Source organism: Phoca vitulina, unplaced genomic scaffold (genome assembly GCF_004348235.1).
Source record: "Phoca vitulina isolate PV1807 unplaced genomic scaffold, GSC_HSeal_1.0 scaffold4, whole genome shotgun sequence".
NCBI classification, from domain to species: domain Eukaryota; kingdom Metazoa; phylum Chordata; class Mammalia; order Carnivora; family Phocidae; genus Phoca; species Phoca vitulina.
In genome coordinates, this window is record NW_022589707.1 from 16,415,584 (window position 1) to 16,427,540 (window position 11,957).

General features: G+C 58.7%; 3 protein-coding genes across 4 annotated transcripts; 1 reads left to right on the plus strand and 2 right to left on the minus strand.

Annotated features, from left to right (window-relative positions):
- The first annotated feature begins 2,076 nt into the window (after window positions 1–2,076).
- On the plus strand, window positions 2,077–5,834 carry LOC116630613 (glutenin, high molecular weight subunit DX5-like). The gene is made up of 4 exons (XM_032401298.1): window positions 2,077–2,205; window positions 2,561–2,664; window positions 4,213–4,280; window positions 4,593–5,834. The coding sequence occupies exons 2-4, from the start codon at window positions 2,643–2,645 to the stop codon at window positions 5,832–5,834; spliced, it is 1,332 nt and encodes a 443-aa protein (XP_032257189.1). The 5' UTR covers window positions 2,077–2,205; window positions 2,561–2,642.
- Window positions 5,835–6,195: 361 nt separating this feature from the next.
- ATP6V1FNB (ATP6V1F neighbor) lies at window positions 6,196–9,178 on the minus strand. Of its 2 annotated transcripts, none has more exons than XM_032401609.1 (2): window positions 8,308–9,178; window positions 6,196–6,732 (listed from the first exon to the last, which is right to left on the minus strand). In XM_032401609.1, exons 1-2 carry the CDS (start codon window positions 8,726–8,728, stop codon window positions 6,623–6,625), a joined length of 531 nt encoding a protein of 176 aa, XP_032257500.1. In that variant the 5' UTR covers window positions 8,729–9,178; the 3' UTR covers window positions 6,196–6,622. The 2 variants fall into 2 exon arrangements, 1 of the variants encoding a protein (XP_032257500.1); XR_004299014.1 differs by having other exon boundaries at window positions 6,661–6,732; window positions 7,942–9,178.
- Window positions 9,179–9,283: 105 nt separating this feature from the next.
- Window positions 9,284–11,837, minus strand: ATP6V1F (ATPase H+ transporting V1 subunit F). The gene is made up of 2 exons (XM_032401610.1): window positions 11,554–11,837; window positions 9,284–9,754 (listed from the first exon to the last, which is right to left on the minus strand). Exons 1-2 carry the CDS (start codon window positions 11,709–11,711, stop codon window positions 9,553–9,555), a joined length of 360 nt encoding a protein of 119 aa, XP_032257501.1. The 5' UTR covers window positions 11,712–11,837; the 3' UTR covers window positions 9,284–9,552.
- Between the last annotated feature and the right edge of the window lie 120 nt (window positions 11,838–11,957).

The following is an 11,957-nucleotide window of genomic DNA, read 5'->3' on the forward strand; positions in this document are numbered from 1 at the left end:
TTGCGGAGCGGTTGCCAAGCAGCAGGTATGCGAGGCTGCTCGGGACAGCAGGGATGTGGCAATGACAGACCAGCTCGTGCCCTTGTCCCTGTCCTTGTCATAACCTTCACAAACCATGCCGTCACCTGCTGTATCTCGTGTGTCGCAACGAGTAGACAGAGTAGACCCGGGGCCAGCACTTTGCACGTGGACAGCGTGGAGCAGGTGCCTGGGAAGTGCTCACCCTTGTCCTGCCCGTGGGGGCTCCTCGTCCCTGGGACCACGTTTCCCCCAAGCCTCTTCATCACGGCCACTTGCCTCCAGATGAGGGAGACATTGTCCCACGTTAGCTGGGGCAACCCGACTCTCCGGGGCCACTTGCTAGTCTGTAAGACTGGGATGAGGATGCTAGCACCCACTTCACAGAGTTGCGTCAGGGATGGATCACACGGATGCAGCCTTTAGTTTCCTGGCCCACGGTGAGTGAGCCGGGGGTGGCTGTGGCCCGCGTGGGGCCCGTTACGTGCGTACATAACGCCGTCACGAGCGTCATACGTACACATAAGACACATGCTGTCAGGCTTGCAAACAAGCACACGCACGCACCGTTCTCGCCAGCGAGGTCCCAGTCCTCGCCCCACACTGCCGCCCCCCACAGCCAAGAAACCCAGGTCAGAGGCAGGCCCGAGGCTCTCTGAGACTTGGCTGGGGTCCAGGCCGTGGCTCACATGTCAGGTCCCTGCATTATTGAGCTCGGGAGCCTTTGTCTCCTCCTCGGTTCTTGGTCCTCTCCTCTCCCCACTCCAGCAGCTGAGGAGAGGAAGGAAGGGACATCTGCTCTGGCTCCCCCTCCACATGGAGCACACAGCCACACCTGGGGGCCAGGGGCTCCCCTGTAGCCGCAGGCAGGCCTTAGCCTTGTACCAGCACCTCTTTAGATGCCCTGCAAGCCCGGGCCAGCTCCACGCCGCCCTGCAGCAGGTGAGGGGGGTGAGGCATTGCCTCCGAAGGGCGAGGCAGAGGCCTGACTCCATCGTGTCCCCCCAGGTGCAAGAGAGTCGGGCCTGTCGATCAGGGCTGGAGCTCCCCACTGTGTTGCTGGAGATGGAGCGGAGCCGGCGGGCCCAGCAGCAGGTAGGGGCTGGCCGAGGGGCATGGCAGAGGGCAGGGTGGGCACCCCCTCATGCCCTGGCCCCCCCTCTTTTTGCAGCTGCTGTGGGACTTGGAGCTGCTGACTGGGGTAGGGCTGAGGCTCTTCTGGCCCCCCTGCGCCAGGTCCTGCGGTCTGAGGGACCAGGCCCAGTGTGTACGGAGTCAGTGCGGCAAGCCCCGTGGTGGGACGGACGGGAGCCCTGAGCGGCGGACCAGCTGGGTGAGCGGGGGCTTGGCTGAAGGCAAGGGGGGTCGGTGTGACATCGGGGTGATGGTGGTGGCGAGGGAAGAGGAAGAAGTATGGGCTTCAGACACAGATGGGCCTGGGTTCTCTCTGGTCTGATGCTCCCTGGGGACCGTAAGCCTCTGTTCCCTCAGCTACAAAATGGGGAAGATAATCGATCTTACTCAAAGGGAGCACCAGTGAACTCATCCATGTAAAGGGGTTAACACGGTGCCTGGACCTGCAATTAATGACTATCTTGGTCAAATCAACGGTGTGGTGACATCTCGAAGGCTTTAGACACGGCTGCAGGGTGGGAGGAAAGCAAGCCTGCATGGCTGGCTCCTGAGGGCAGAGGCACTGATGCCCGGGTCCACGGACCCTTCCCCCCAGGGCTGGTGGCTGGCCTGGCCCCTCTAGGAGGGACGGTGCTATGGTGACTGGGACCTGGGACTGTGCCTCCCAGTTCTCAGTTACCAATTGTCTGAGGCTCTTTGGGCAGGTTGGCAGCCCTCTCTGAGAGCCGAGGCATCCTCAGCTGCGGCGAGAGGGGGTGTTAGCGGTGACCGCTAAGGGAGGGTCCAGCCGACCCTGGTGGCCGGAACAGCAGTCTCATCTCATCTGCAGGCTCGAATGGGCAGGAGCGATCCATTTCCTCACAAGGAGGGGAAGAGAGCAGGGTCATATATGGGCAAGGGTACCAGGAGGAGGGATGATTTGGGCCACCTTAAATGGTGCCCACCCTAGCCCACCTGTGGACTAGGGCACCCTCCAACTTTCCAGAGTTCCAGGCTGTGCCCATTGCCCCAGGCTGGGGACTCTCTGAGCCAGAACCATCAGCTTCCAGAGGGGTGAGTCTTTCTCCCAGGAAATTCTGTCCAGTTTGTATTGCCACACAAAAGGGCCAAGCCCTGGATCCTTTTTCCTATCTCCTTCCACAGTCCTGCCTAGGCCCTCTTCCTTATGCCCAAGGCTCCTCTTGGGGTCCTCACTCAGTTGTACCCATACAGTTGCCCCACAGCCCCTGGAAAGGGTGACCCCCACGTTCCAGCTCCTGGGATCCAGGGGTGGGTGCAGGGGCTGGGAGAGGCTGCCCTGGACTGGGCTCAGGCACTGGGGTGGGGGGACTGGCGGACAGGCTGCCTCCCCTGTCTAGAGCCCATGGGCTGCAAGAGGCGATTCTGAGGCAGCCTCTGACTCCTGTAGGGGGCAGGCGGTTGACCCATCGTCGGCCCTGGATCTGGGTGAAGCTAGGAGTGACGGAGACCCAAGGTGGGGGAGCCCTCCTATGCCTGCAGAGCCCACACCCGGTATGCTGACACCCTGGCTGGGTGGCCAGACAAGATCGGGAGGAGGTGGGAAGTCCTCATCCCAAGTGCCAGGGTCCCAGTCCCCTTCTCACTCATTCTTCATCTCATACTTTTTATTGGGTGCCAAGGAGCACCCGGGGACAAGAAGTAGGTTTTATTTTATGTCCCAGTTCCGCCTGTTCGGTACCAGCTGTCTCAGGCACGGGGTCCAGGATTCCGAAGCTAAACTGGGGCTCAGGGGAGGGAGTGCTGGAATGACTGTGCGTGGTGGCCCAGGGAGGAGGGATGGAACAGCGGCACCTGTCACCTATTTGCACCCCCCCCCCCCACGCCAGGCACTGGGAACATACAGAGCACAGGACGGACTTGGCCCCATTCCTTGGTCCCTGTCACTGAGGAGATCACAGCTTAGTGAGAGTGCAACCATAAACAGGCAATTAGAATTCCATGGGATAGATGCTGTGAACCCTGGACCTATTAATTTAAATGAACCAGACTCTCACATTATTTGTTAAATAAACCTAGTTGAGCCAGAAGCCTCTAATTGTTCCATCATGCACGTGAGAGAAAAGCAAAGAGCCAATGCTTGTTTTTTCTGATTGGCAGAGATTTTTACAAGTAAAAGATCTCTTGGGAATACAGAGGCGTCAGTTACAACATTATCAGAATGTTGACAACAGATCAGAATCAGAATTGTGAGGGCACAGGGCTGGGGGTCATGTTCAGTGTTCATGGCAATCATTTCTAAAGGCTTGGGAGTCTTATCAGACTCCTTTGTTCAAAAGACTTTGTCACAAAGAACTTACCCATTTGGTTACTTTTGTGAATATTCACACATCCACATTGCATAAAGATGGAATATTCTTGTGACAGTTCTCCATTTAGGGTCTTACGAAATCAAGTTCTTTTAACTAGTTCTAGGGCTGCAGAAGGACTCTCTTTCCTGCACATCTGCAAGGGAGCAGAGACATTTCATTTCTTTTTTTAGATTTCTTTTGTTAATTATGAAACTTGCAGTTTTTAGGGCCGGCTCCAGTCTCAAATTTCATTTCTTGAGTTTCATTTGATTTTACTGTCAGCAACCAAGAAAGACCTAAGGAGGATTTTTCTTAATACCAGTAAAATAAGGTGCCTACCGTGGGTTTCTTTACAGGCCTAGAGGGGCCCACCAGGAGGAAGTGGGGTGTCCTTGTAAGAGACTGACAAGCCTGGCCAACAGGCCCTTCCCGCCCCCAAGGCATCCCCTGGTGGTTTTGAGGACAAGGGTGTGCAGGTCCCTCTGAGGTGCTCTGCTTGGCTGGGAGGATGAGGAAGATGTGGTGGGCTGTTGACAGGCAAATCCAACAAGCAGATACATGGCAGGTAGTTTGAATAAAGGTGGACGGATGAACTGTGACAGCATTGAAGTTCAAACATCGGTCCTCAGGGCATCCCCTTCCCCTTATGTGCTGGGGACTCCCTAGGCTTCTTGGTTCCAGTTCAGGTGGAATGTGTGTGAGGGGCTGGGACATGAGCAGAGGGTTCCTGACATTGGTCTTTCTCCCTCAGGTTGCTTACAAGAGCCGAACTCCACCACCAGCAGTAGCTTTGGGGACCCAGGAAGCTCTGAGTTCAAGGTGAAAGAGTTAAAGTGTTCTGGGCAAAGGCCCTCTCAGATTGGGGCTAGCAGGGGTGGGTCTGCCTAGGAGGAGGCTACCGGGGGGAGGTGATGTCACCTCCTATAGCCAGGTGGAAGAAGGGACCCTCACTGAAAGCACCTTTTACACCACGTAAAGTAGGCTTAACGAGTTCAGGAATCAGGCAAGGGCTGTAATGGAAATGAGGTCCACTGGGACAGCCACTGAGGTCTCCAGGGTCCCTTGGGGGGAAAGTGGCCGAGGTATGGGGATTCCCTCACAAGCCTGGGCCCAAATGCTCTTCCTTCCCAGGACCTGGCTCAGAGGGGAGAGAGGAGACAAGCAGGACCTACAACCCAGAGGCCATCCACAAGCCTATGGGGGAGGAAGCTCACTCAGGGAGCCCCAAGGCCCTCAGGCCTGCCCTCCCAGGGCCTGTCAGAACCCCAAGATCCCCCTGTGGGGCTGGGCTGGAGCCTGGGCCAGGAGAGAGCAGAACTTCAGAAACTGCTGAGGATTGAGATTCCTCAGAGGCAGAGAGAGGAGGATCCCCAAGAGCAGAAAGAGCGTCCCCAGGGTCAGAGAGGGGAGGCCCCCAGCGGGGAGAGCGAAGAATTTCCTAAGAGACAGAGAGAGAAGATACACCAGGGTCAGAGTGGGGAGGCCACTCGGGCTCTGGGGGAGGAAGTCTCTGTGTACCCCAGGGAGGAGGCTCCCCAGAGTGAGAGGAGCGAGTCTCCTCAAGGTCAAAGAGGAAACAGCCCTGAGTGCCAGAGAAAAGAGGTTCTCCAGGAGCCGAGGAAGGAGACTCCTCGGGGCCGGGAAGTGAAGACCCTTCAGACTTCCCCAGGCCGCATCTCACAAGCCTGGGAGGTGGTTGAGGGAGAGGCGCCTACACAGCCCCCCGAGGAAGGCGGCTCCCTGGGAATTTCTAGGGATTTCTGCAGGTCCCTGGGAGGACAGAAGCCTCAGCCTGGGGGAAGGGAGAGCCCTGGCTCCGGGGAAAGGACCACCCAGCTGACGCAGGACAAAACTGACGGCGGGAGCCGAGAGTCGGCACCGGCCGCGGGAGAGCAGAGGGCCGTCCGGGAGCGGGCGCAGCCTCCCCTTCTACCCCCGAGGCTCCCGGCCCGGCCGCGGCTCCCAGGCACCGGGGGCTCGGGGCAGCAGCAGCACCCCGCGGCTCTCCCGGGGCGCCCAGGGCTGCTGCGCGACCCGCACGGGCTTCAGGACCCGGAGGGAAGCCCGGGCCCGGCGGAGCAGGTGCGCGGCGGCTCCGCTAGGCCCCCGGGCGCCGGCGGGAAGCGGGGGCGCGGCGCGGAGGCCCCCGAGGCCTCTAAGGCCGCGTGGCCCGCGCTCCCCGGCCGGGGGAAGGCGTCGGCGGGCGTGAGCGCGGCGCAGCGGGAGACGGCTCTGCAGCGGCTGCTGGAGCTGCACCGCGCGGCCCGGCGGCGGCGGCGGCAGGCCCGCGAGCAGCAGCGGCTCCGGGTGCGTACCCGCTCCGCGCGGGGCCGGCCTGGGGCGCGAGGGGCGCGAGGGGCGGCCGGCCGCTGACAGCCGCCTCCCCCAGGTCTTGGAACGCCTCCGCCTCGCCAGGAACCGCCACTGCCGGGTGCACCCTCTGGGGCCCCCACCCAGCGCAGCCCAGCTCCCGCCACAGGCAAGCCTCCCGGGGGAAGGCGGCGGGGCCCCCGCGATCCTGCCCGGGCGGGCGGCGGGCTGGGCGCCTCCCGGGTCCCCCCCCGAGTGCGTGCCCCGCGCCCCCGCACGGACGCCGACCGAGGGCGGCAGGGGCGCGTCGGCCCGGGGGCTGCGGCCGGCGGCTCCGTCAGGCCCGCGGGGGAGGAGGCCGGGGACTCAGCGCTCGGCACCGCCCCAGGAGGACGCGGCGGGGCAGCGGCGGGCCCTGCGGGAGCAGCTGCAGCGAGCGCTCCGGGAGAGGACGTGGCGGCTGCGGGCCCTCGGGGCCAGGTGAGCGGGGAGGGCGGGGAGGCCGTCGGGGCGGTAGTGGTTCCCCTTCTCTGGGATGACAGGCCTCTCTCTCCCAGGAACACCCAGAACTTGCAGCAGCTCCTGTGGCCCCCTGGCGCCGAGGAGCCTCGGGCTGGAGAGCAGCGCTCACCCCTCCCGGCCCCCTCGCGTCCCTGCTGAGTGCTCGAAGGAAAACGCAAGCCGGCGACCCGCGGGCCCGCAAGGGCAGATCAGAGGTGGTTCCAAGAAAGGCCCAGAACTTTGCCTCAGGGCCTCGGAGGCCAGACACACAGACACACGCCGCAGCTTCGGCCCCACCAGGAGGCGTGTTATTTCTTCTTCCCTCCCCTAAGTCCACTGCCCCGCCAACGTCAGAGCGCCAGGTCCCGAGGGTCAAGCAGCGAGAAGGCCCCATTCTTTCGGAAGAACGTTTCAGTGCGGCACATCTTACAGGAGACCAGTTCTTGCTTCACTGGGGGGCCTGTGGAAAGATGTCAGAGGCCAGGAATGGGTCCTGGGAAAGGGAACCATGGAAGCCCTGCCTACGGAGCCCTGGGAATCTGCCTGTACTGTATCCACTTTGGAAGTGTGGAAGAATAAAAGGTGCTTCTGAGGAACCCCAGCCTGGGCAAACAGGGAGCTGGCTGGGGGTCCAGAGCAGCAGTGATGGCAGGACTGGTCAGTCCGCCCCCTGCTATCGTTTCCGCCACCCCAGACTCCACAGAGCCGGTGGTGGGACCCCCAGCACGGCTGGTCACAGGGACAGACAGAGCTAGACGTCCCTGGGGGAGAGAGGGCTTCCTTCTACCTCCTGCTCTTCTGGGACTTGCTTCTTGCTTTTTTGGGAAAATTCCTCTTTTCCCCTCCCTTTAGGACCCTGGAGAAAATGGGGGAAATTTTTAGGCAAAAACATCAACTGTGTTTATCCCCAACCATCCGCCTTTCCCGCCCAGGCACTCAAGCGTGGGGAGAAAACCCCATGACTGAGTAGCCTCGCTCACAATTCATGAGCACAAGGAGCAAGGGACACAGCATCACCCAGCAATCCCGCAACACTCCCAGGCGTGTTCCCTTTCCTATGCCATTTAACTCTGTATCTCCAACTACACCACTGCCCCCACCCCCACCCCAGAGGATAACCTCGACTCTCAGCCTCACAGAAAAAGCGGACTCGGTCCAGAAGGGACAGCCTTCCCACCAACACCATCTCCCTACCCCTCTCTGTGCCCCTGCCTCTCCTGTCAGATTCCAGCATCTGGAGTTCCCCGGGTGAGCTCACCCAACCTCAGACTTTAAATAGCACCTACATTCTGATGACCCCCAAGTTTGCATCTTCAGCTCTGACCTCACTCCACAGGGGGACCTCCATACACAGCCACCTCGCTGGCCCCTCCAGCCTGGTCAGGGCTGACCTGTCCTCACACCCCCCCCAACCCTGCTCCTCTCCATCTTTCTTGTCCAGGCGCTTGAGCCAAACACTGGGGCTTCACCACGGTCTTCTTTCCCCTTCGGTCATTCAGTCCATCAGTAGGCTTCATTGATTCCTCCTCCAAAACATAGCCTGAGTCTCCCTCGGCTCTACCGCTAATCACCCTAGCCCGAGCCACCATCCTCCTGCCAGGATGACCCAACACAGATGCAGACCTCAGCTGCCAGAGTTGACTCTTTCCCTGAAAAACCCGTTACTTACAGAAGAGTTAGTACCCGACCAGTACCATTCACCGGCTTAAAACGCTCCGTGGCTTCGTCTCCCACTTGGAATCCAAATTCCTTCGTGTTACTTAGCTTCCAACCGTTGGGTCCCCAGAGAGGCCTTTCCTGACCATCCAGTCTAAAGCCTCACACGTCCCTTGCCCATCTCCCCCATCACTCCCTAGTCTCATCATGGAACTTGTCCTTATCAGATGGGTCCTCTTTACGGCCTAGACACCCCCCCCCCCCCCCTAAAATGGACAACCCCATCCATGTCTTGTGTGCCTAGTGCTGACGGCACGGCCTGGCTCAGGGCAGGGGCTCCGTGTCTGTGAGATGAGTGATTTGAGAGGTTGGGGCTCACCCAGCTGCCAGCCATATGTGAAGCTGGTGGTGATGGGGAAGAGGTAGCGCATCTCTGGCATGTCCAGTTTTCGGGTGTTGAGGTAGCAGTAGCGGCCCTGGAAGTCGTGGGAGATGCCTTCATACAGCAGGGCCCGGGTGGCCGGTGGGACCGGGTGCATTTCTGACTGAATAGGAGTCTCCGGGGCAGGGCTGGGGGCCTCGGTAGGCACTGCCTTGGGGGCAGGTGGAGGTGGGAGTGGGGCTTTGGGGCGCAGGGTGGGCAGTTTGAGGGGTAGGCGCGCTGCAGCCTTAGCCTTCTGCTTGGCCTTCACCATCGACCCATACTTGCAGTGCCATTCACAGCGCAACATCTTCTCCCGCAGATATTCCTCCTTCCAGAAGTTCTGCCGCAGCGTATCCATGTTGAGTTGCCGCGACATGGTAGCCCGGGAAGGGGCAGGGTGGCTGCAGCTGAGGGCTGAGCAACAGCAAGCAGGGTCCTTCTGGCAGCAGGGGGCTGCCACGGACAGTCACCTGGCAACCAAGCCTCACCTCACACAGGGCCAGGGTTCTACTTGCCATGCCTTTAGCAGACCTCACATGCCTTGATCCAGAGGCAACCTCAGGCCAGGGCCCACCAGCTAAAAGCCTTGATCTCCAAACCTCTTGCAGGACCCAGGCTCAGTCTGGTATCACAGGCTTCTAGGTTTCCTGTGTTTCCGCTTCCATCCCTTCGGGTCAGGTCCCTTCCCAGCCCAAGAGAGACTGAAGTGGGGGAGCCAAGGGCCTGGGTGCAAACCTCCTCCCATTCCTCCCCACCAGAGCTGGTCACTGTTGATTCAAAGGACCCATCCTTGAGTCACAACCTCCTGGCACCATCTTTCTGGTCCAACTTTTCTATGCCCGTATCTTTGGCAGAACCATTTCTGGCCCTGCCAATCTAATCCCCCCAACCGCCTCATCCCATGCATGTCCTTTGTAGCACTCAGCCTCAGTTTGGAGAGAAACAAGAACATTAATTTAACATCAACAATGACACTGTGTAACAGCACAGGGAGGTAGTGGAGAGAAGACACTCGGGCTTCCTGTTCCCTAAGCAGCCTTGACTTTAATGGCAGAGCCCCAGCAACATGGAAGCACCTCACCTAGGCTCTCAGTGGAATGGGAAGGGGCAGGGGGCTGGGAACTGGAAATCAGAGGCTCACAACTTAGAGAAGGGCTGATGGCAAGCCTGGGGAGAGGCTGCATGGCTGTGGGGAGGGCCCTAGCGCAGGTCCTCGGCCGTGAACATGCCCCTTGCCCTGCGCAGGATGGAGTCCTTGGTGGCATCATAGGGGTGCTCCTTGGACGGGATCTCCAGAACGGCTGGAATGGAGCGCTGGTGGGCGTCGAGCGCGTGCCGCACCATCTCTGCGATGTATTGGTTGATGAGGATAATGCCGATGTCATCCCGGTTTAGAAACTGCCTGTTGGGAGAGAGGAGTAGGGATTCGAGGACAGCCCACTCAGAGGTGCTGAGGCTGGGCTGCAGAGGGGAATGGGCTTGACCCAGAAACCGCAGAGTTCAAGGGCAAAGGTTGCCAGCTAAACTCTGGAGAGTTTCTAACCAGGATCAAATTCAAAAACCTAAAGGCCCTGGCTGTCAGGGTTGGCTTCTCCCTCCCCTGCTTGGAAGGCTCCCAAGATTAGAGCACATGCTAGTGTATTCTGTATGTTGCAAAGAGGATAAGAATATGCATGCCTGTCCCTTTGTATGTACATGAAGAAAAAGCAGAAAGGTAAATAAGCAATTAAGTGTTTACAGGAGTGGAGGAGGGAGGTAATGAAGTGGAAAAAGACGGGGGGGGGGGGATGGGAGTGAGACTTCTCAATGTTTATACCTTTTAAACATTAATTTGCAAACCACATGAATACTTTAACTTTTCAAACGAAACAAAATTTTTTTTTAAGGGGGCTGATGAGACCACTAAAGGCTTTAAGGTCTATGCTGATGAGGGTGGGGGATGGATCGGGGGGGGAAGTTTGGTGTGAGCCAAGAATACAACACAAGAGGAGGAAAATCATACTTTCCCCCAGAGAGAGAGCCTAGCACTGCGCTCTCCCTTCTTTGTGACCACCCATGCATTAATTAAGTAAAATATTAAAAATTAATTTTATTGAGCACTTGCTCTGTGCCAGGCACTAAAGCAGGTTAGACTTGATGATCTCTGGGTCCCTTTGGATAGAAACATGGAAAGTTCTTGGAGTAAACTCTGTCCTTCTCCCATGACAACTTGGGTCACTTTACCAGAATGCTTAGAGATCAGGCCAGTTCAGGGCCTACCATACCCCAGGCAGCAGGAACCAGTCTCAGCCCGCAGCTCAGGGCTGGACTGTGTCGGGGAAAACAGGTGAGCATGGTTTGTCCCTGAGACTTGGCAACAGGGGCCTTAGAAAAGGGGTGAGAAAGCATAGGGGGCTGGCATTCTCAATTCAAGTCACCAGGACACCTCCTGGATTAAGGGACATGCCTGCATTCACACTATGAAGCTATCACTCTTGACCCAGGGGAAGAAATGAGGACTTCAAATGCAAGGTCTTAGCAGAAAGTAGGATACTGTCCTAATATTCTGCCTGCTGTGCTCAGGACAATGGGAAATTCTAAGAGAGAGAGAACTGTACAAGCAAAGCGTGGACCTGGCTTAAGAGAGTTGGGACTGGGTTCAAATCCCCTCTCCCTCTCTTCCAAATGTTGTGACTTTGGTACGTGCCTTAACCTCTCTTGTAAAGAGGAATGATAACCCCTAGCTTACAGGATGGTTGTGAGCCTCTAAGGGACATGAAAATACAAGAAAGCCCGACCCCACCGCCTAGGTGTTCCGATGAGTGTGTGGTTCCTTTAGGGGTCAATCCGCAAGAGCCGAGTGCTAGCAATGCTGGGGGTCTGCTCTACAGGTGAACGGGGGCGAAGCTGACCCTGCGGCAGGTTGGGCCGAGGGGCGGCGCCCGTCATGAGCTCTGTTCCCCTTCTTCCCTGACACACAGTCATGTGAGAGATGAGCTCGTGGACTTGACATAGCCCGGGTTCCCCCAAGCCCCAAAAGCGAACTTGGAGCACAGAGGCTTCCTCCGGAAAGGCGGCCGAACCGACTTCCTTGACCCTCAACATCGGGGTCTGGAAGCCCAGCGCAGGCCCTGCCCGCCAGGTCCCCGCGCCGCCCCCGCCTACCCCCCGCGCTCCCACCCAAGGCAGAGGGTCCCATTCAGGCCTCGCGGGCTACCGTACCGGAAAGTGTCTTCGATCTCATTGATGGTTGTATCCTTCTCCACCACCAGGAAATTAGGCTGGCGGTTCTTGTTAAGCTCCCCTATGCCGCCCAGCAGGAAGCCAGTCACCGTGTCCTCGTCTCCGATCACCGCAATTAGCTTCCCCCTACCCGCCATTCTCGCACGCAGGTCCGCGACGGCCAGAAGTCACCGAAGCCCCACCTCCGCAGTGCACCGTCTTTTCACCCGCACCTCCACCCCTTAGACATGCGCAGTTCACCACTCCGCCTCCCGGGACATGCGCATTAATAGTAAAACAGTCTCAATCTGAATACGCCTGCGCCATAAAGAGAGGCCCGAACCTGGGGACTACGATTCCCAGAAGTGCGCGCGGCACCACGGGCTCACGCAAGCGCGTTCCAT